Source organism: Fundulus heteroclitus, chromosome 17, assembly GCF_011125445.2.
Source record: "Fundulus heteroclitus isolate FHET01 chromosome 17, MU-UCD_Fhet_4.1, whole genome shotgun sequence".
Taxonomy (NCBI): Eukaryota; Metazoa; Chordata; class Actinopteri; order Cyprinodontiformes; family Fundulidae; genus Fundulus; species Fundulus heteroclitus.
This window is the reverse complement of record NC_046377.1, coordinates 2526077-2550447: the sequence shown is the minus strand read 5'-3', so window position 1 is coordinate 2550447 and position 24371 is coordinate 2526077. Positions and strand designations below refer to the sequence as shown.

At 44.1% G+C, this 24371-nt stretch overlaps 1 protein-coding gene across 1 annotated transcript; it reads right to left on the bottom strand.

The window, feature by feature from the left end:
- Positions 1–1103: 1103 nt before the first annotated feature.
- On the bottom strand, positions 1104–23337 carry aldh1l2 (aldehyde dehydrogenase 1 family, member L2). The gene is made up of 23 exons (XM_036149383.1): positions 23061–23337; positions 19311–19455; positions 16189–16423; positions 14155–14320; positions 13971–14072; positions 13285–13374; positions 12015–12149; positions 11754–11879; positions 11568–11659; positions 10900–11047; positions 10691–10810; positions 10481–10608; positions 8388–8538; positions 8229–8299; positions 8039–8144; positions 7791–7878; positions 7512–7605; positions 7317–7416; positions 6315–6413; positions 3738–3903; positions 3143–3248; positions 2844–3043; positions 1104–2564 (listed from the first exon to the last, which is right to left on the bottom strand). Exons 1-23 carry the CDS (start codon positions 23106–23108, stop codon positions 2296–2298), a joined length of 2985 nt encoding a protein of 994 aa, XP_036005276.1. The 5' UTR covers positions 23109–23337; the 3' UTR covers positions 1104–2295.
- Between the last annotated feature and the right edge of the window lie 1034 nt (positions 23338–24371).

The following is a 24371-nucleotide window of genomic DNA, read 5'->3' as shown; positions in this document are numbered from 1 at the left end:
TATAGCTGCCTGATGAATCTAAAGTCATCCTTTGAAAGCAGGATAAAAACTGGACACAGAGTCTACGATCGTTGCATTGTTTGTTCGCATGAGGCCACCTGGTTTATTTTGCCTTTAGTCAGTGTCATAGTTAAACAACGTTCACATTTACCAGTTCCAACTTTGGCCCACCGTTTTTTTTGAAAAGCTCTAAATGTCAAAGTATCCCTGGATCCTCTGAAATGTCGCTACATTCCCAAGCCCTTTTATTTTTAGCAGCACGTCACCTTAAAATTAAACTCAAACAGGACACCACACCGCTGAGTTGCCGTTTATTGAGCGTACAGTTGTGGCATTCTCCATAGAGAACACTCCCTCCATAGCCCTTGCTGGTTTTTGCAGTAGAAAACTTCAGAGCCTTGTCACATCAGTCATGGATAAAACATCTATGTGGTGTTTCTTTGATGAATCCTACAAAGGGGTGGCACATTTTTACACAACAAATAAAATGTAAAACATACATTTACATAAAACGTTTAACTACCTTTTGTCCTTGTTTTATAAAAACAAATTGAAAGAAATTAAATTTTGAATAAGCAAATCTGGATTTTTAGATCTGGACAAAAAAACAGTTCTGAAGAGTAAGAATGGCTTACAAGAGGTTTATCTGGTAACATTTGAAAATGACTAAATCGTGGCATCAAACATACTAGTTTTATAAAAACAAATTGAAAGAAATTCAATTTTGAATAAGCAAATCTGGATTTTTAGATCTGGACAAAAAAACAGTTCTGAAGAGTAAGAATGGCTATCTGGTAACATTTGAAAATTACTAAATCGTAGCATCAAACATACTAGTTAGACTGAGCTCTAAGTTTTTTTTTTTTTTCATTGTTAACTTAAAAATCATTTACTATACATCCATACAGTCAAATGGAAAACATAATGTGGGCCCCTCTATCAGTATAGAAATGATGATTTTTATTCAACAATGTTGAAACCAAAATGAAAGTTTGTATATATATATATGTATATATATATGTATATATATATGTATATATATATATATATATATATATATATATATTGCTTTAAGCAGTTACTGGGAAATATCAGAAAACTCACTGACACTGTCAGAGATGCAGCATGTACATGTGGATAAACCTTGGAGTCTATGCTATTTCTGACAATGACACATTTTCAGACATGTTGGGGGGGTATACTCCTCCAGCAGGGGCGTGCCCTTGCTGATCTATAAGAAGCTGATCGAACCTTTATGTGGGGCTCTTCCTTATTTGACCCTTTTCCTGCATTATGATCAATGCAATAGCCCAGTACTGAGCTGTACAATTTCTCTGGCTGATTTAGATGGTGTGTTAAAGCATAGTTTCTGTTTCAAGTTTCTTTTTCAAGAGTCATTTCTTATCAAAAAAAGCCATCAATACAAGAAGATCGCTTCTCCAGGGTAAAAGGGTCAGAAGGACCGCCGAAAGGGGGCGGTGATCTTTTAACAATGACGCTGTGTGAGTTTCACTCTTCACAGTGTTGTTCATGGTGAAAGGGAGAGACTGCGCTGGCTGCTGCAGTTTTCTGCCTGCCTTAAGGTCTGGGACCACTTCTAAGTGCTGAGTTCAGACTGGGGACGGTAGTCCTTAAATTTAACATTTAAAAGGAAATCAGTTGCTTCAACTCCGTTTTGGACAAAATATCTGTTGCTGTCAAGAAAAAAACTAAAATCGTCTAGAACATTGAGGTCGGTGGGACACAGAGGGTCACAATACTCATCTAGACCATTAATACTGATGAGATGTACTTTAGTTTACAAAACTAAGCATCTAAACATATGCATGGCATTAATTTTATTAATTTCCATGTACCTTCATTGTAAGATGGAAATCAGGTCTAAGTATTTGCACATGACCTGGGACTCTCCTAGCTAGCAACTTTGCTTAGTTCCGTCTTTAAGACTTTAATAGCCGTGAATCTGACTAAAAACACTGGATCATGACGACATTCACTTTGTCCAAGGGTGAAGAACTGCTCAGCTTTTGCTGTAGCACACAACAGCTAAAAAAACTCCCTTTAGAAGCGTACAAAGGGAAAAATCAAGGCAGCTTGACAAGTTCACGAAGCTGAGAAAGGCCAACACATGTTTTAAGGAGTGATCTTTTTAAGCTCAAACTAGTTTCCTTTTGCTCCAATACAAACAGCGTCGCAGACAGCTCTGCTTCCCACAGTCGGCTGGGCATCCGTGTCAGAGGATGTGTCCAAGTCCATATGTATAAAACAATAACAACAAGAAAACTTTCCCTTTGTTCAAGATATGTGTAATAGTTCCAAGAAAAGCCAAGTAGCCCAAAAGGACCACCAAGCTCTCTCTAGCTGCTGGTACAATCCTGGTGAAAATGCACATCCAGACTCACGGTTTGGAAGAAAAAAAAAAAAAAAAAAAAACCCACAAAATCCTGTATCACTGAATTCCTTTTCTTTCAGGAAGTGAGTCGGAGTTCGTTGTAACATTGGGAGGCTCAATACTCTAACGGTCACTGCTTTGGTTTTGAGGTATTCCAAGAGGGCGTCTTCTCCTGTGGACAAGGCAGAAACACGTTAGACAAATGGCAAAAGGAAAAGTCTAGATAAGCAGTTGAAGTTTTCAGATACTAATCACCGAAGGCTCAGATCTACTTTTACTCTTTGTGAGGAAAGTCAGCAACTGTCCCCTTGTCTTAATTAGGTTTTGCTAAAGCATAAAAAACAATGGTGGCAAATCTGCCTGTTTCTTTGTTTGTTTGTTTTAGCAAGGAGCTCATTATTTAACAAGTCATTTGGAATCATCTAAAAAAAAATGACAGGTTCCCACTGACCGAGGTCTTTGCCGAAGCCCGACTGCTTGAAGCCTCCAAAAGGCGAGGCCACGTCGGTCTTGTTGTATGTGTTTACGAACACGGTGCCAGCCTCCAGTCGCTCGCTGACGTACATGGCTTTGTTGATGTCCCGGGTGAACACGCCGGAGGCCAGGCCATACTCTGTGTCGTTGGCTCTCTGAAGCACGCCGTCCACGTCGCTGTGTTAGATGGAGCGGACAAAATGGGGGAGTGGGACAGTGGTTGACACTAAGAACCATAGTAATCGCACAGTTGAAGTTGATTCCCCTTTAACTTACCCATCTTTGAATTTGGACACGACCATGACAGGGCCGAAGGATTCCTCTTTAGCAATGAACATGTGGTCCTCCACGTCAGTGAATACAGTGGGCTCCATGAAGAAACCTGGTAGGAAAAGGAGACAGAAAAAGACAAAAACAACCTTGAGCTACCTTATAAACTTCGGTTTACCAGAAGGGCCGCGCCTTAAACAGTCCTCCAATCAAAAGCTTGCCCAAAACTGCTCTACTCAGTTTTAGGTTCATTCACTTCAAGCTGGAGATGATGATTTCTCTGAAAGTTTCCCCAAGTCCCTTTTTTCCTTTTCTCATAAACTTGAACGCGGTTTGCTTCTTGCAACTCTCAGCCATGTTCAAAGTATACAGTGAGAGCAGCAGAGCAACAATGAACGGCTAACCGCTAAGCTAACCTCTAAGCTAACTGCTAAGCTAACCGGAGAATTGCGCATCAGTCCATCCAACTCATAAAATCGGAGGTCACGACATCTTTCAACACGCTTGTAGGAGTAAAGAAAAAAAATTGAAGTGAAAGGTTTACTGGTCCAACGGCCAGTGCAACGTTCCTCAGGAAAGCCAGTAAAACGCGTGTTTGTACCTGGCCTGTCAACCTGTTTGCCTCCGTACACCAGCGTGGCTCCCTCCTTCACTCCTGTATCGCAGTACTCCAGCAGTTTGTCCAGGTGAGCTTTGTGGTTTTGTGGACCATGGTCTGTGGAGCGGTCCAGAGGGTCTCCGATCTTCATCTTCTTGATCTCCTCCACCTTGAAAAGATCAAAGCGGTTTAAAAATCAAAAAAAGAATTTTGATTTTGTTCTGTTTTCATGCATACTAGTCACTCCATACACTTGCCTCTACTGCTTCAGAAGCCTAGGTTAATAAACGCAACTCGCCAGCGGTTAGACACCACTGGCAAACACTTGTTTGACCCTACAGGTGAAAATTATTGGGATAGCTACATGTTTTAAGGGAATCATTGGTCCATTACTTAGTTCCAATTCAATTCAAAAATACTTTTTTAATCCCAAAGGGAAATTAGATGCTGGGATAACTCATGAGGGTTTCTTCAATGAGTTGTGATGGCTGCAGGCAGGAAGGATTTCCTGTAGCGGTCTGTCTTACAGCGAGTATCAAGAAGCCTCTGACTGAAGGCACTTTGCTGTTGTACAACAGTCTGATAAGATAAGATAAGATAAGATAAGATAAGATAAGATAAGATAGGCTTTATTGATCTCACATTGGAGAAATCACATGTCATGATGAAGAGGATGCTCAGGGTTGTCCATAATGTTATTTATTTTATGAAAAACCCTTCTTTGCACAGTCATCTCCGGAGGTTCTAGAAGGGTCCCCAGAACAGAGCCTGCTCTCTTTAACAGCTTGTTGAGCTTCTTTAGGTCAGTTGCTCCGATGCTGCTGCCCACAACAGATGATGGCCGAGGAGAATAAATTCTATAAGTCTCCACAACAGACTTGTAGAAGATCTGCAGCATCTTACTGCAAACCCTGCAGGATCTAAGCTTCCACAGGAAGTACAGTCTGCTCTGTTTGTCAGCTAGTCTCTGATCCAGGCAATTGTTGATGCCTTCACCTGGGTTTTCTGGAGTCTCTGACAAAGTGAATCAGGCAGAATTGTGTAAAATACACTGGCAAAATCAAAGAACATGATTCTCGCAGTGGGGTCTCCCTTGTCTAATTGACAGTGGGGTTGTTGAAGCAGGAGTATGATGGCATCAACTCCACGGCGATTAGCAAACTGCAAGGGGTCCTGATAGCTGCTTGTCTGCTATACTCAGGAGGGCCAACAGGAGCCCTTATCCAGAATCTTCATGATGTGGGATGTCAAGGCAACAGGTCTACAGTCACTGAGGGCTGACGGGTGAGTTTCTTTTGGTACTGGAACAAGGCAGGACGTCTTCCACAACACTGGAACCTTGACCTTGGTCAGAAAAAGGTTGAAGGGGTGTTGTAGCGTCAGGAGTCTGAGGTAGACACGATCTAGACCTGCAGCCTTAATGAGGTCCAGTCTCTCCAGACTGACTACTAGTAGAAAAGTGGAAGGAGGCAAAGGAAGCAGAACCCTCTTCCCATTTGGTGGACCTCATACATCACTGGGTATATTCTACCAATGCTGGTACTATAATATTGTCAAAAATGCTTCAACAGTAGATGTTTCTGATGAGGAAAAAACATATCTCTGTCATTAGACTATAACCTAGCTTTATGTGTCCAAACCACTGAGCTATATTATACACTGGAGTGCTAATCACTGTCTGTTTGAACGAGTCGCTTTGAAGCCACCAGCCGCCATATTGGTACTCCCTATTTTCCCCCAGTAACTAGGGAATATGTGCGCTACAGCATCGAATAACGAGGATTTTCTCATGTTCAGGGGAGGCTTAAGACTTTTAAAATGACAAATGCCATATAGTTTTATGTTATGTTCAAAAAATATCAAGTACTGAGAAAGTCATGTGCTGAAATATTTTGCATTTTATTCATTTAAATATATATGTTTAACATTTATAAATATATAAATAACAATATACAAAAACATATATTTACATATGTGTATACATATATATACATATATACATATACACATACTTATATATACATATATATATATTTAATATGAATAACATGTAAAATATTTCAGCACCTAATTTCCTAGTAGTTGATAGTGTTAGTACATCCACTGACTGTAGAATTACCTGTGAAACGTTTTCACTCAGCCAGAAAACTGCTTGTTGTTGCAACCAAATCCTATGGGATTCTGTGAGAGTAGGGAGTAGCAAGATGGCGGCCAGTGGCTTCAGTATTTCGGCAAAATCAGCACTCCAGTGTATTATATAGCTCAGTGGTCCAAACCCATATTTCTGTGCATTAGTTTGGTTGATTGACAGTACAGTTAGTGTCTTTTTTATTTTATAAGGCTAAAGTGCAGCAGCTACATGACATAGAACCTACAGGTAGGGCAGTGGGGGTAATATCCAAGTCAGGGATGGCAAACTGCAGTTCTCAGGGGCCGGTGTCCTGCTACTTTTCTGCAGAACTTAGTGACAGGCTGAGAAGGTAAATCAGCCATTTGAATTAGCTTATGATGAAGCTATCATCATGTAGGACACTGGCCACTGAGGACAGGAACAGGGTGTCAGTGTCGAGGTCCACGCACCACTCGGCTGATGAACTCATCGTGTATGGCCTCCTCCACAAACAGGCGTCCAGCTGCAATGCAGTTCTCCCCCTTGTTGAAAAACACCGAACTCATGCCCTGCAGAACACACACAAGGCGTGGATTGGATTAAATTCCGTCTCATTTTCATTTATTATTCTTAGTTCTGTTCAGAGTGTGATGCAACAGGACAGGCCCGGTAAACGGAAGAGAACGAGCCATTTCAGTCAGCAGATGAGTGGAAAGGAAAAAGTTTTAAAAAGGCACAGACCGACAGTAAGAGCAATCATTGAAAAGCCTTCTCTGTCCAAGAAACAAAAATGTCAAGATGTGGAGTTTGCTAAACTGAACTCTGACTTTAATTACAATACTTAGACCTGAAAAACTCAAGCTCCAACTTTGTAGGAAGGCTGATTTGAAATGTGAACCTGGTGGCGTCTGCCAGAGGCCTGGAATGGGTCTTTCGGCAGCATAATGATCCAAACCATTGGGCCGAATCACCACAGAAATGGTTCACCAGACCCAAAATCAGCCTCATGTAACGTTATAGAAAAAGACGACATAGTTTTGACACTGGACTTTACCTCACTGAAACAAAGGGTGTTTCCATATGGGGCCCCTACCTGTCCTGACAGAAAAGCTTCTTCTCACCTTCCCAGCTGGGCATAAACCATCATATTCATCATGGAAGGATTGTATCCTTTTGTGGACTAAAGTTTCAAGACTCCTTTCATTTGATTTTAAAATTTGAAAATACTAAATTGGAATGGATAAATGGATTTATGGCATGCATTTCTACAGTGCGAAAGGAAAGAAACAAGGACATATGGAAGTAAAAGAAAAGGAGGAAGGAAGGGCCCAAGGAAGAAACAGAGATAGGAGACAGATGTAGAAGGACAAAAAGAAGGAAGGTAGGTCTGACGGGTATATACTGTAGCAGTTTCTGCAATTGAATGAAGACTAATCTCTGGATATATGGATAGGCCCTGCCTTTTCCCTCACCATGCGGACAGCCTTGTCCATGTCACAGTCGCTGAAGATGATGAGGGGGGATTTTCCTCCCAGCTCCAGAGAGACCTTCTTCAGGTTACTGAGCGCACAACTGTGGGAGAGAGAGGGGGGGTACCACAGAGAGAAACGGCGTCAGGAAAGCAAGACTCGTGAAAACCAGTGAGCGAATGGCCTGTCGCCCGTTACCTCTTCATGATCTGTTTACCGATCGGCGTGGAGCCGGTGAAGCCCAGCTTGCGAATGTCTGGGTGGTCGGAGAGTCGCTGTCCCACCATGCCACCTGGAGCAGAATAAAACAGTCTCACAGGGAGAGAGGCCGACCAAGAACACCCCCCCCCCCTTTCACATAGCCTTTTCAATCTGTTATACAGTCTATTGGACAATCTTTTAACTGCTGATACATCAACTAAAATACCAAAGACCGATGCAAAAAAACAAACCCAAAAACAGTTTTGTTGATTTTACCCGAGCCTGGCAATATGTTGATGACTCCTTTAGGGATTCCGGCTTTCACTGAAAGCTCAGCAAACTTCAGAGCGGTCAAGGGAGTTACCTGCAAACACAGGGAACGGTCACTGAAAATGCTCCCCACCGAGCAGTTCAGCTCCCGCGTACAACACACTCGCTGGTGTTTGGGTTACATCCGGTTATTTCACTCTTTCTTCCTGAAACTCTGACAGGAAAAGGAGTCCGAAAGCAGAACGCGTGCCCACCTGCGCAGGTTTAAGGACCAGGGTGTTTCCAGCCGCCAGGCAGGCAGCGCTCTTCCAGGCCAGCATCATGAGAGGGTAGTTCCACGGAATGACTATAGCACAAACTCTGCCGCGGGGAGAGAAAACGACAGAGTGAAATACACCGGCAGGAAGGAAACCAAGTCAGAGCGGAGCAGGTGCGGCGCTCTACCCCAGAGGTTCTTTCTTGGTGAAGGTCAGGTTCCGGTTGGGTCGAGCTTGGTTGATGGGGATCGTCTTGCCCTGCAGGAAACACAAAGGCCCATCAATGCGCTTCTTACCGTCTGAGACACAGGCTGAGTGCCCGTCGGAGGGGAGGGGGCGACCCTACCTGGATTTTGTCACACCAGCCTGCAAAGTAGCGGAACGTCTGGATGGACATGCCCACGTGTGTCTTGAGGGCGAGCGTGTAAACAGCTCCTGAGTCAATGGACTCAATAGTGGCCAACTCCTCCTGGTGTTCCTCCATCAGGTCTGCGAGCCTGAAGGGGGTTGTGGTTGGGGGGGTGGATAGAGGTAAGGTGACGTCAAGGTGCATTCAAGAGGATTCAAGAGGACGGATAAATTTTGTGGTGACCAGAACAAAAATATGGGTTCTGTTTTTTGTCGCTGAATGTCCCACGTGTAAGTGTTAACTGGCTGCTCTGCTGGCCACTCTCTTCGCTGAGGACGTTGTCATTGAGGGGAGACAATTCAGTTCCCTGCATCAGTAAGGTGTTTAAAAAAATGAAGTCAGGGTTCCCTGGGATCACTAAAGGGGCTGGAAGCGGCCAGAAAGAAAACTGGATTTCTACTGACGCGTGTTGGCTGTTCGCTAATGCTAAGATGCACTTGCGTGGATATTTATTCAACCCCCCACACTGCAACTTAGGCTCGCTGGCAAAAATATACAAAGCTGCCGTTTGCTGTAAATATCAAATAAGGAAAAATTGTTACAAGTAGTTGCTACCAGTGTTGTAGTCAAGTCACTATGTCTCGAGTCCGAGTCCAGGTTCGAGTCTCCAGTGTTCAAGTCCGAGTCAAGTCCAAGTCATTAAAAAAAATCTGAGTCGAGTCCGAGTCAAGTCCACTACTCATCCGAGTCGAGTCACTATTGATCAAGTCGAGTCCAAGTTCCGCACTAAAGTAAGCATAGCCTACATGTTTTTAAACAAAAAAAATCCACACTCCACCACATTGCACTAAGAATTTAGATATTAAAATCATACACCAAATAATATTCTAATGACATATTAAAATTATAGCCTAATGATATAGAAAAAGAAGTCGAGTCTTTTTCTCAATTTCCGAGTCAGAATGATCTGATAATGTAGGAGTCCGAGTCCAAGTTCGAGTCATCAGTGCTTAAGTCCAAGTCAAGTCACGAGTCTCTAAATTTAGCTAATGACTCGGACTCGAGTTCGAGTCTCGGACTCGAGTACTACAACACTGGTTGCTACAAATAAAAAACAAAAAAGTGCAGATTTGGTTTCCTGTGAAACCAGGCCTTGGTGGACTCTGAGATAAGCTTAAGATCATAGTCCTGTTTGCCGGTCCAACGATGGCCAAGCGTGAGATTCCTCACAGAAAGCTGGACATTTTCTCCCAGGAGTTCCTGATGCCTGAATGAACCCATCTTGCCCTCCACTTGCTAAAAAAGGCAAAGGAAGTGAAGCAGCCCCAGAGCATCACTGAGCCACTGCCGTGCTTCACCACAGTCCGGCTCTCTGAGGCGTTCCGTCTCAAGCAGACCTGATGACGCCAACAAAGGCCAGGATTGGTGGCATCATGCAAGCCTGAGACAACCTCAGATAAAACTCAATCAGAGCAGGATTTACTGTTGAATTAGGACAAAATCCTTGTAACATTAGTTAAATTCTTGCGCAATTAGTTTTATGCAAACACTTGTGCAGTGTCGGATTTTTGCCATGAAGCTAATTTGCAGTCGATGTTGATTATTACATTATTACTATTTCAGTAATAATGCAAGACGCTAAAGACCGTTTAAACTGGAAACTCTGCAATCATGCTGCCTGTTTGGAAATATCAGTGAATCGCTTTTAATCTGCAGAGCTGTGTCACGTCGACTGCTCTCCCTCATGTTGTGATATCCCCCCTGGGCGTAACATAAATAATAACTTATTGACTGCAAAATAAAGCCTACTTTCTAGCAATGAATCAGAGCCATTATCTGTCAAATCTTATGTTGGACTTGGCTGTTGTTGGATTTTCAAGTGATCCTTTAGGAACAAAAAATTGATTGTTCATTATTGAACTTTACGTCTTCAGGTGTGTAAACATAAATGAGAAAGGAAAAGGTCAGTGAGCTAAAGTCTGTCTTTTCGAGTCTTATGGATAACTCTGTCCTGGGTTTCTAGTGATGCACTAGATAACTTTTTCTAGTTAGTGCATCACTAGAAAAAGTTAGTAGGAGGAGCTACTTACTTATACAGCAGACTTCCTCTATCTCTGGGGTTCATCCTGCCCCATGGTCCATTATCAAAAGCTTCTTTGGCAGCAGCAACAGCCCGGTCCACGTCTCCGACTGAGGCGTACGACACCTTACAGATCACCTGCATGAAATAAAAAGGGTTGGTCGGATAGAGTGTGGTAACAAGGTGAGTCGGACACTCGATGGATGGCTTTCAGACTTACAGATCCATCAGTGGGATTAATGGTGTTGTAGGTCTTGCCATTTTCCGCATCCTCAAACTTGCCATCAATAAAACACTGGTACGGCATATTCACCGTCATGTTGTTCACTTCTCTGCTCGCCTAAATCGGCAGAGAGGGTTTCGAAATGTGAAGATTTCCGCTCACTGCCGCAGTGCCACTCGTTTTGGATCAAGACAATCCTAACTCACATAGTCGACGACCAGCTCCTCCTCCTGGTCTTCCCCTCGAAGCTTGCGGACGAACATCTGGATGAAGTCCTGGAAGGTGGTGGCCATGTACACGTCCTCGTTTTGCAGCTGGACGCCGGCGCACTTCTGCTTGACCTCCTCGACTAACCTGCAAACAGAGACGACGCCTCCTGGTTGGTCCACACAGCATCTACACAAATCTCTGACAGCTCGCCTGCATGTCCGGGGCTCCTGCTGCCGGTCAGTGAGTATATACTTCAAATGTATTGAAGCTTTATCATGATCGTTTCAAAGGCTGTGGGGATGCTGTTCAGGGAAATGGGAGCTGGGCGATTTCGCATGAAATCCAGTTGTTTGGGCCAGGGTTATGGTGAAATATCATTTTCCTCAACTATATTTTAAATTCCTTTTAAGGACCAAGCTATAGTATTTTAAATTCCAGGTTGATCTCAGGTTATTAACATAGATTCTTGTTCACTCCCGTAAATTCCCAGTAATTCCCATGGAAAGGATTTAGGACATTTAACAGCATCTGAGCTGCTGCAAAGGACCTGCTTGTTTTTATAGATTGGCCTTTGGATTAAGATTTCAGTCTGACACCAACTCAATCAAAACCCTCCGCCGTGTCAGAACAGGTGATAGACTCCAAGCTGGAGCTCCTCCCTCACCTAACGACATCCATGGAAGCTGCTCCGGACTTGAAGAAGTCTGTCGTGTCCTCGACGGCGGCCACATTGCTGAGGATGCCCTTCCAGATGTTCTTTAAGTGAAGAATTAAAAAAAAAAAAAGTTATTTTTTTTTTGTCTATGGAACAAACAGTAACAGCGATAACCTAAAGACGTGGCGTGCTTGCCCTGATTTCCTCGGCCATCTTCTTCTCGTCGTCGGTCAGCTCCACGCTGGAGCTCTCTCCTGAGGAGAAGTACTTGGAGGCAGGGATCATCTTCCCGTCTTCAAACTGCAGGTTCTTCACCAGGAGCTGCCAATGGAACGATAGAGCGGTGAAAACGTGGAGCAGAGTGCTGGATCAGAGCTAGCTTCTGTCTGGATAACCGGCTCTGTCTGCTCCTGTTTGCTCTGGACGTGTGTTTTGTGGTGAGGAAGGGGAACTCACAGCTTTGCCATCGGTTCCGTACAGGACCAGCCCGTTCTTCGTGACAAGGCCGGGCTGGGAGGCCCCCTCGATTTCCAGGGCTTGACCGGCGGGGACGGACCCCCCCAACATGGACGAGCCATATAGGGTCACAGGCTGGAGAAAGGCACAGAGAGGCATTTTGAACAGAGACAGTGCTTTGCAGAAGTACACCTGTTTCACATTTTGTCTCCTTGGAACCACAACCTTCAGTGTGATAGACCAACACAAAGTTGCGCAAAGGTGGGAAGGAAACGTCATACTTCTTTTTAGAGTTTACAAATAAATATATGAAGAATGCCGTGCGATTTGATACCCCTAAATAAAATCTAGAGGAAGGAGTCCATCTGTGTGTCATTTCATCTGAGTTTAAATCCAGCTGCTCCGTTTCTGGCCTCTCTCAGAGGTTGTTTAGAGAACGTTAGAGAATAACCAGCATCATGAAGAGCAAGGAACTCAGCAGAGGGGTAAGGGAGAACGTTCTGGTTCCGTTTAAAGCAGGCTGGGGTTCAAGTAAACTGACAAGCCAGGGTAGCAATTAAGCAATGAAGAGTCCCGCGGTAGCCCTGGGGGAGCTGCAGAGATTCACAGCTCAGGTGGGATAATTAGGTGGGACACAGCAAACATAATGAACAAGGTGCTCTAGTCTGACGAAAGCCATCTTAAACCTTTCTGGCTTGCAAACAAAATGCTATGTGAGGCAGAAAACTAACAGCCCACCAACACCACGAAATATAGTGGTGTTGGTGGAATCCTGGAAAAAACCTGTTAGAAGCTGTGAAAGTTAAGACTGGGGCAGGGGTTCCCTTTCCTGCAGGACAGCGTCCCCCACATATACAGCCAGAACTACAATGAAACCATTAAGATCAAAGCACCACCATGTGTATGAATGGCCCAGTCCAAGTCCAGACCCAAATCAAATTGCAAATCTGTAGAAAAGGCTTAACTTGCAAAGCTGGTGGAGACATACCCTAAAAAACTTGCAGCTGTAATTTCTGAGAAAGTATCGATTCAACCATTAAACATTATCAATCCACTTCACAATAATGCACTGCTTTGTGTTGGTCTATCCCACTGAATCCCAATAAAACACATTGAACGTTGTGATTGTGAAGTGAAAACACATACTTTAGTAAGGCACTTTTTAAAATGTATAAATCTTTTTACATTTCCAAACTTTCACTGCCAGAATAACAGAACGTAGCACTGTTTTTTGTTTTTTTTTATTGCACTTGAGTTCCAGGAAACACACCTGACCATCAATGACAGTCCAAGCTCCGGGGACTTTGTCATGGCCGCGGATCCAGTTGTGGATGGCTTCGGCTGGCTGGGCCCAGTTAACCTGGGAGACACAGGGAGAGGCCGGAGTCAACACTGCTGAGTGCTCAGAGTTATTTTCAGAGTGGGGACCCGAGTAAGGAGGAGGCCAAAACAATCCGCGGAGCACATGAAAAAATGACGCGTGCAGATCAGCGTCTGGCCTAAGAATAGAATGGCGGAACGTGCGGATCAGCGATGTGGCGCTGGGAGACAAATCAGAAAGCGGTTAAGATCAGCTCCACCTCTGCTCCTATACGTGTAGAAAAAAAAAAAAACTAGCAGAAACCAGTCAGGAGCTGCTCTCTGCCTCAGCTATGTGAGCCATGTAACAGTAAATTTCCACGGGGCTCGCCGAATGAATGAGGCTGTTATTACACTGAGCAGCTGGCCATGAGATTGAACCTGATAAGTCCAGCCTGTGTCTGAGAGTAAAGCTTGCAGGCAGAATGTAAAAATATGATCTGATTAAGTGTATGATGGAAAATTACATCCACAAATTAGTCTTTACAGTCTTAGTCTTTTCTTAGCTGCAGCATGCCATAGACTGGTTATGCTAATTCCTTTTGCTTTTAACCCTAGCCCTAACTCTAGTTTGCAAACTTGCATCAGAGGTCTCACCTTGGAGTTGGATTTCTTCTGGATACCCTCATAAGTCGCTCCTTCTTCTGTCTGGGGGATTCGAGGGGCCTTTCCGTCAGCAATGAGCTGCACCGCCTCCACCTAACACAGGACGGGACAGTTCGTTGCACATGTCCGTGGAAACGACCGTGAAACGGGCTCTGCTGACATTCCAGCTGGTTACCATGGCTTTGATGCCCTCTGGGAAGAGAAAGCGATTGTACAGCGTGTCCACGGTGTCATTCGGCTCCACGGCACATTCTCTCTGCAGCAGGATGGGGCCCGTGTCCAGTCCGTCGTCCGCCCAGAACACCGTGAAGCCAGCTTTTTTGTCACCGTGAATAAGGGTCCTAGGGTCATGCGAAGATATATCAGGGCCATGAAAACTTAACACATCGTCAGGACAATTACAACAAGGATACATAGACCCCAAAAGGCAGACATATATTAGGCTGAAGCTACAAAATCAAATCAAAGCATAGAAGTAAAGAAAAGCAAACACTGCTCAACCCATGAAAACACAATCCCCATGATAACACATGGTTGTGGCATTATCATTGGATCGTGAGGAATGTATCCTCACAGGGCTAATAGCTTCCATTTCCCCAGGAAACACATTAGTAAAATTTGATTACTGTATTTTTAAAGGTGAAATAAAAATATATCTCTTTGAAAACGGGGGCACATAATTAGCTATTAATGGTGAGAGTAACAAAGTAAAACTATTATCTTAAGTAGCTCCAGCTGTTTATGACAACCTGATGCTTTGGGCTGAGCTAGCTAGCTAGCTAGCTAAGCAAAGCCGCTAAAGTCCAGTCGGTGAATTTTATTCCATTCTCTCTATGTTCCACTTTACATGTTATCAATAAAACTGTGTATTAGTAATAGTTCTGCGCTGCGATGGACAAAACAATGGCCTTAAAACAGGAGCCTTGGAGCCCAGTAGAATCTGACTGCAGACTCTGAACGCTACTTCCTTTTTTCCGGCATTCTGAGCGCCGACCAATCAAAGATTGCCTTCAGTTTAGACAAACCAGTATAACCTCTTATGGTTAATGCTGTAAATATATTCCCATTAAAATACATTGAAAATGTGAAACAATTTGAAGTATGAATACATAGCTCTCAACTCTCACGCATTGACCGTGTGACACACGCATTTCATCAATTGCACACGCTCACACGCATTACTTTGAAAATCTCAATCTTACAATGAAAATCTCACTCTTGAAACGCACGCGTCCGGACGTTTCGCGTCATGGCGGAACCAATTTTCGGTACAATGGTTTCCGCACGTCCGTTAGTCGAGGTAACACAGCTGCAAGGAGCGCCGCCGCAAACAAGTTTCCCTCATCAAAATTGAAACACCTGTACGGTCCGTGTTGCGTGCGAATTACATGGTAAGTCGTCATGTTTTATTACAAACTGTAACATGATAGTTAAGTCCGTTTAAAAAAGTGACTCGAATCGACCATCAGCACCCCCCACCCCCCCCCCCCCCCCCCCCCCCCCCTGGACCGTCTTGAATCGACCAACAGCAACCCCCCCCCCCCCCCCGTTGGACCGTCTTGAATCGACCAACAGCCCCCCCCCCCCCCCCCCCCCCCCGGGGCCACAATCTCACTCTCAACAGTCGTTAAAAGTTGAGAGGTATGTGAATACTTCTGCAAGGCGCCAGTGCTGTACAAATTGAATATTACATTGTGTTTCACAGAGAAATATAAATAGAAAGCTGCTGATGGCGCCAAGCTCTTTGTATGGTCTTCCTCAAAGTTTGTGAGAACTGTAAATACCTGGAGAACAATTCAGAGTTTTAGAAACTCTATAGAAACAAAAAAAGTAAAGGTGGGCATAGTTGCTACGGTTAATGGGCAAAAGGATCTTACCCTTTCTAGAAAAGGCACAGCAAAATGGGATTTCAGTTATATGTCAGGCTTTGTAAAAGTTCACTGAGAGGCAAAAAGAAGTTCAATTTCCCTGTTTTTAGGGAAATAAAGGACTCTCAGTTGTTAATCTATAAACTGTAAGATATAATTAGAGTGTAGAACAAACAGACAGTGATAAGAGATCCAGCTTTTAACTTTTAGTTTCACTTATACATTAGAGAGGATTGGGGTTTGTGCAGTTACAGTTTAACAGATAAAATGGCAGTGACCAAGATTAGGCTGTCTTAAAATGGCCTCAGACCATAAACTTTGATCTCCTTCATCTTTCTCACCAGTTGATTGCAGAAGCTCCTCTGTGCAGGGGTAAGATGGACGGGTGGTAGATGATGGAGCCATGCTTGGGATGGTCGATTACGTTCATGGGGATGAACTGGGAACAGAAGGGCATGACGTTGAGCTCCGCGCCCACTGATTTATAGGCCTCCACCACGTCTGAGATAGGCTTTCCTTTGACGCGCCACCTTGGAAATTTGAAGACTGGCGTCCCGTCCTTCTCCGCTGCCACCGCTTGGAGGGCGGAAGAGACATGAGAATTGTGGATTAGACAGGTTAGTAGTTAGGGCATTGGAATCAGAAAATGCAGGAATTCTTATGATGTTCTAGACCTACGTGTAAATTTGAAGGAAACTTATAAAGTTCCAGCAAATCTCATAAGTGATGCCATCCTGATTATTTTTCATAAACATTGATGGAACTTATTAAAATTGTGAACAAAATTTCAGCAAATTTTTGTTTGGTTGATCATTGCAGTTTGTAACAATGCTTCTTGACAACAAATCTTACACTATTAGAAATCCTATTTATTTCCATTCTGTATAATCTGACCCAATCTGTATAATATGATTGAATTTGATTTGTAAAGTGCCTTGAGAGGACATGTTTCATGAATTGGTGCTATATAAATAAAATTGAATTGAATTGAACTCTAAACAGCCTCAACAGGGTAAGGTAAAACAATCTTAAAGCCGAGAGATAGCCAGAGGAGATTCTGCCACCAGTAGCAATCCCATATCCCCGTTCTTATGGATTGAACTCTAGACTAACTCTAGAATTTGAGATTAATTTACCTAGTTTTGCAATGAGCTGGGCTAGGGACTTTAAGAGCTCATAGCAGCAGATTTAGCAAAGTGCTATTTAATCTGTAGCCAGACAGGCAATTCTTAGTTATTAGCATTTCTACTTTGACAGTAGAAACTACAATTAACCTGGGGGCAGAACAAAGTTTTCATTTTGATATTTTGTTACTTGTCTAATCTTGCCTGTGACATGTAACCTTAATATTTCTTCAGCAAGTATATCAGCCTCATGCTACTTCATACTTTCTCTTCATCAAAATGTAAACATTTGCTTGAAAAGACTGGAAGCCATCCATCTGTTCATCCATCCATTTATCACCTCCTGCTTTTTCAAAACTGGGATGTAAGGGAAAACAAGTGCAGGAGGGAAAATGAGATATTCTTCTGCCTAGAGACACTTGTTTTCTTAGATCACCCTTCAGTGGTTTCTAGGCCTGCTCCCTTAGGAGGGCAACAGTAGCATATCATCTGCAAAAACCAAACACAGGGAGGCTCCCAAACCAGACAGAACCTGTCTGTTGAGGTCCGGTCCATGAACACCACAAACAGGATTGGCGACCAAGGGCAGCTCAGGTGGAGCTCTTTCTCGGGAAGGAGTCGGGAACAAGCTCGACTTTGTGCCGAGAAAATGGACACGGTACTTTCTGCGGTAGCAAGAACTTAGTAGCACTTAAAGCCTCCTCGGAACCAAATATTCCTGCAGAAACCCCTACAAAATCTCTTATCTCATTACCCTTTTTCCAATCACATGTGGACGTAAGAACCAAACTCCCATGACCACCTCAGCAACTCCCCAGCCACAGCCAGAACAAAACAAAAAAAAAACTATCCCATAAGAAAAAAAACTGTTCTTAACCTTTTCTTAATCTTCAAAGAACACTAAAACCTAAAAAAAAAACATATAACTGTTCTGACACGAGGACAGAAAAGTAATTTATTGCTCTCTACAAAAAGTAACCAGCAACCACAGACGGCGGTATCAGCCAGTTCAGCATAATTTAGATTAGCTTTAATATCGCTCAGAGCCAGATGCTGCCTGCTCTATCCAGATAGACTCAACTGTGATAATCTGGGACAAGCCTGGCAGAAGCCAGCATGAACCAGCTCAGTTTTACAACTAGCTTGTTATAGTTTATATGGCTTAGAGGCCAAAGGACTCCATGGCCAAACCTGAATGCTTTCAAACAAGTGGATACACACAGACCAAGAAGACAGGGGCTAAAACAACATCTATACAACACAATCAGATACTTGTGGGAAGTTTTTCACCTGAATCAAATGTAAGACACTGAAGTCCATGACTTGCTGATGCGTCGTGGAAATATTTTTTCGTATCAGATTTAGATAAAAAATATGCCACACAGAGCCTTTTCCAACATGGACAATAGAGCCACTCTCCCTCAGCTAACGCGGGATAAAGGCACGTCTTTGTCCGGGGGCACAGTACAGTCAACACACATCTACCTCAGCCACAGCACTGGCCTCTGGTGACCCACAGCTGAAACTATGGGTTCCACAAGGCTTCTTCAGGGAAGTCTACAACTCTAAAGATCCAAAGATATTCCCATTTTTCTCCATTTTTGGATAATGCCTTTGTGTGTTCTGCTGGAGTCCTAAAGCCTTAGCAATTGTGACTTCTCACTGGTATCAGTGACTTTGTTTCTTATCTGTTGCTGAATGTCTTTAGATTGATGATGTGTCGCAGTACTTTTAGGGATTTTTCAATTCATCCGGCCCCAAAGCGATGAGGTTATTCACAGTCAATTCATGATTTAACAACACAGGGAATTACGGTTGGTTTGGATAGCTGCTTTTACCTTTAAAACATAAAATTAAAATTGAAAGTTTTCCGACATTAAAATTAGTTTGGTGACTGGCAAGATTTTCATGCGACACAAAAGACAAAAACAGGAGAAATCTGTGATTGAACATGTGCAGCACACTATTTAAAAAAGTTTGGACACATTTTATTGGTATTTAGTTTGTTGTTGTGGCATATTTTGAACGATTTGATTGGCTATGATAACCCAGGACAGCAGCAAATGCAACTGGTTTAAGCTGAAACAAGCACAGTTGTCGTTTTTTTCTGTTGATGCTTATTTCAGATTTCAGATTCTGGTTATACATTACATTGTTGCTAATTTACTAATGTATTGTCAATGGAGGATCAAAGTGCGAAAAACAAGCATTAAATCACGTTTGTGACGACTTGATTATGGAGTTCCAACGTTTCAAGAAAAACCACAACGATGTGCAGAATGTGATGGCACAAAAACAAGCCAGAAAACAGAAAGCCAGCGGCGAACCATTTAACTCACCCAGGGGGTCAGCCTTGCCATCTTTGTCAGGAACCGTGAACACACCCACAACCTTGTGACCCTGCTTCCTCAGGTTGCTGTACACCTCTTGGCCAAACAGACTCTGGCCAATAATGGCCAGTTTTAGCTTATTCTGGTAATAATGCTGTGAAGAGAAAAACGAAACATGTCAGATTTCGTGCACCTGCGACTCCATTTAATGCCAGTTACAGTAAAACAGAACTGTGGAAATCAGCTCGATTGGTTGAGAACCTGTGCTCAAATGTGCTTGCAATCTATGAAATCTGGGTGGAAAGGCTATCAAGTGTCTCGGATCTGCAAACCATGCCTGTGGACAGTTGTTCCTCGCTCCTTGCTTAACAGTTTACAAAAGCACAAGAACAACATATAAGTCTGAGTGAGGACAGTTCCTAGCTAGGGTAAACAGTTTACAGACCTCGTAAGAGAGTTCATAAATTTGGGTTGCCGTTTACAGCCAAGCTTACAATCCTTTCTACACAGTTAACCTATCGACGGGGACGGTTTTAAAATGCCACGCGTTTTATTATTTTGTGGATCCAGCTTCAAATCTGCGGGTACAGTTCGGACTCGCGTGAGAATTTTACTGTTAAGGTATCTGGGAACGTGGGCACAGTTTGCCAACATTGTTAATAAAATGTGTGCTTTTGGAGGGCCTACATCATGCAAAAACAACTTTTTTGAGCTTTCAGCTATGTTGTGATGCTAGTCCTTCATCAAAATCATGGCCAAAGTGGTGTTTTGCTTGATTCATGCAAGTCTGAGTAACCCTGATGAATTCTGCTCTTTGAGCAGCAGCCCCTCCCTTTCCTGCAAAACAAGCAGCCATCACCGGTCTATGTAGAGCGGTCATTACCCATAATAACACCCCCCGATGGAGACGCCAGAGCCACAAGTAAATCAAACCGCTGGCTATATTGTAACAGCAATGTCGAGTTAGGGGTGCATGCTGGGGCGACGCTTAGGTTAGGTTAAAGTTAGGGAAATGGGCGCCACCCACTTGCTTGAAAAGACTAGAAGCCATCTATCTGGTAATCCATTCATTTATCACCTCCTCCTTTTTTAAAACTGGGATGTAAGGGAAACAAGTGCAGGAGGGAAACTGAGATATCCCTCTGCCTAGGACACTCGTTTTGTTAGACCATCCTTCAGTGTTTTGTAGGCCTGCTCCCTTAGGAGGGTAACAGTAGCATATCATCTGCAAAAACCAAACACAGGGAGGCTCCCCTGTGGGGTCCTTCTTCGGGTTGGAAAAATAGCACAAGAAAACAAACTAATATTTTATAACAAATTAATACTCTGTAGTAGTGCCAAAGGTAACATTTCATCATATATATGCCTATAGTTCACTTTGGAAGACAGCATGATGTAGAACCTTCACAACTCACACATGGATTGCACATCGAGGGTGAATTCAATTCAGCTTACTTCATGTTTTTATCTATAAAATGTTAACACTATAAAACGCAACATTTGGTTTAATTAAGAATTTCAAGTGAGCAGAACTCGACTCTCGTCAGTTTTTGTTTACACCCATTTTATATAAGTGCTGTAAACTGTTAGATAAAAAAACTGCTTGATAACGTAATCATATTTATGTGTAGTCCACGCATAAAGAGTAAGTATTCGAAAGAGGTGGAGACTTGCGCAGATCAGTTTAACCTCATTGGCTGATTATTTGGCCATGGGCGTGGCCAGACAAAACCAAGAGCAAAGTTGCTGTTACGTTTAATGGTATATATTCAATATTATATAGTAGAATACAGGACTTCCTAAGAAGTAAACGCTGTGATCTGCTGGTTGTTTGACGAGTCAAACGTAAACGCTTCACCCAGACTAAGAACCCCAGTGTCCTGAGTAGTCTCATCCAACTGCAAATGCAAAATTGCATGTTTAACAACACGGGAACATAATAAGGAAATATGAGAAGTAGCTTGTGTCACGATTTGTTCTGATGAACCCGAACACAACCACACACTGAGCTTAGTTTCTGGAGGTTTATTGAAAGTTAATGAGTAGTGGAGGATGAAAACCCATGGTCTAAAGGCAGGAGCTGGAGGACTGCAGCGAGAGCTGGAGGACAGCGGGTGCTGCGCTGAGGAACCAGGAAGCCTCCAGAGCAGGTGGGAGAGCGCTGGGGTAGAGGCAGAGCTGACAGCACAGCAGAGAGAGCTCTTGGGGTTGGAGGTAAAGCCGGCAGTGCAGCAGAGAGATTACTTGGAGCGCTGGAGTAGCAGCAGAACCAGCAGAGAGAGTACCTGCAGGTGGGCAGGCAGGCGTAGACGAAGGAAACTCTGGCAGGCAGACGTAGGGAACTCTGACTAGCTGACATGGGAAGCTCTGACTGGCAGACGTGTGAAGCTCTGACTGGCAGACGTGGGAAGCGCTGACTGGCAGACGTGGGAAGCGCTGACTGGCAGACGAGGTTTGGGTGAAGGCGATCCAGCGGGCAAGAGGGGAGTTTATATAGAGAGGCTTGCAGGTGGAGTGAGTCCTGGATGATTAGAGGCTGACAGGTGTAGGTGATTAGAGTGGAGTGGAACTGGGCTGAGTGAATGGTGGAAGGATCTGGACTGGAACTGTCCAAGGTAAGACGGCAAAAACTGAACCCTGACAGCTTGGAAACCAGACGGGATGCAGATGAGCTCTAAAGGCTGATTCACACACACAAAAAAAACGCTCACTGTCATTATTAACCTTAGTCGACTCAAATAGTATTGTTTGTTTGTTTTGCAAACCGCTTACTATTTTTAAGCAAAGTCAGCTTAATGCGTTTTATGGGGAATTCACAATACCTCTCATTTTAAGCCACTTCCCAAGACAAACAGGTCCAATTTGTGTACATAAATCTACAATCTCATTATATCTGCAGATTCAAATTCAGACGCATAATTCAATCTTTTGGATTATGCGTCTGATTTGGATTTATTTATTTTGCAGCAGGAATCGCCATCCAATTTTTTTTTAACTTGGGACCACTTTAAATCTGGGGAACACTGATGCACCAGAGTAACTTTATGGCGTTTTCCTCCTGGGTGACATTCGTTGATATTTCAAACGTTTATCTTTGACCCACCACGATCCAGGAATGAAATCAAAGCTGCACTGATGACGCAACAGCGCGGCCAAACTACAGCAACAGCCGTAGTTTGGCTGCGCTGTCAGGATGGGGTCAAGTGCATGCCGGGGGCCCCGCCCGTCTGACAGGAGCCGCACATGTGGGAGCAGGCTCGGGTTTCCCATGCATACACACATGCGTCGCTCCTCCTCGCGCACTCCGCGGTGACATGACGTTCCCGTGCCGCGCTTCACGGTGCATTCAAAGCAGCCACGTCCAGCAAGAAACGACAGCTTCTAACAAGCTGGTTCGGCTGCACACGGTAAGGCTGCAGCCGGGGAGAGGTGATAGACCGCCTGTTACTAAGCCGTTAATCGCGTGTTACACTGTGGAGCTCACACGGTCCGGTTGCTTCTGTCCTGTATGGACCAGCGAGGTCCAACGTCGGGAAGGATATATAGCGGGAAGACGGACGCTCCGACGTGGCAAACTGCAGAGCTGGCAATGACAAGCCGACCCCTGAAGGGAAAACCGATGCGCTCGACCCCAAAAGAAGCCCGGCGTTCAGGGCGGGGTGGGCACCGGAGTGGGTCGACAACAAAACCAAAACAAAAGCACGGCACAAGTCTGACAGCCAGCCCGCATTCTCTGGCTGGAGAACGGATGTTACTCACGGAGGAGGTGGAGAATTTCCTCAGGACTTGACTCGCTGTCCACAACATGATGGCGGTGTTTGTGCATGTATATAATAAAAAAAAAAAATACAGAAAGATGTAAGTGTGGAAGGGATAGCGAGGATGTGTCCAGGCTGCTCCGGAGCTCTGTGCGCCGCTGCTCCTCTCACCAACCTCTTATGTGTGTGCGTCAGCGTGCGCGCGCGCGTGCGTGCGTGCGTGGTGTGAGCGCGGAGCGGGTTGGTTGGTCGGGGGCGGTTATGAACAGTTAACGTCAGCTGTCGGTCGCGGTGCGGGCCTGACGCAGCCTGCTTGTACTCGCCACGGCTCGACACGGTACGCACACCGCTTTGAGGTTACGTGCGCGGTCACGCTGCGCGTTCATCACAGGGGCGCTTATCATCAGTTTTTTTTAGTGCATCGCCAAGAAGACTCTTGTTTTTGGCGCTTGTGGTACCCCTGGTGCTGCTTATCAGGTGGCTGACAGATGTGCGACCTGTCACAGAGGTGCTGTAGGTGTCTGGACCAGGACTGCTACATTTGACTGATCTGGATCTGACCCTTGGCAAGTAGCGACATGACATGGGTCACAACTAAGCTTTCTGTTCTGCCCTTCGTGATCAGACACACAGATAACCTGAGCAAATACAATATGCACGAAACAGGGGTGACGTCATGAATTTTTAGCCACATGACAATATATATATATATATATATATATATATATATATATATATATATATATATATATATATATATATATATATATATATTCCAGCATGTTGGGGGACCAACAATCTGGTAACTGCCATGTCATAACACTCTTGCTCATATTGAAATCCAGACTTTGACTAGGCCACTCAAAAACATTTATTCATATGGTTGCTGTTGAGCCATGGAGAGGACTCCTTCCTGGTGTCCTTTGGTTCGCTGTCCTGCCGCTTAGCCCAACTGAGCCTTAAGTGACAAACTGATGGCCGGACATTCTTCTTCAGTATGTTCTGCAAGAGATCAGAAGCCATGGCTTCGGCGATTAGGGTAAACCGTCTGGTTCCTGAATCAGCGACACAGCCTCAGTCCATCACGCTACAACCACCATGTTTGACTGGGATGTTGCTTTTCAGAAATGGTGTTTTATTTTTCACGTGTAACAGGAAACCCCTTCCAAGATCCTCCCGTTTTATCTTTCCAACATATTGTCTGTAGGCCACACCTGAAAGGTTCACCACTGTTCCAAGTTATCTCTGTTTCTGATTAATGGCTTTCACTGTGATTCACTGGAGTCTCTACGTCCTTGTACCACTCTCCAGT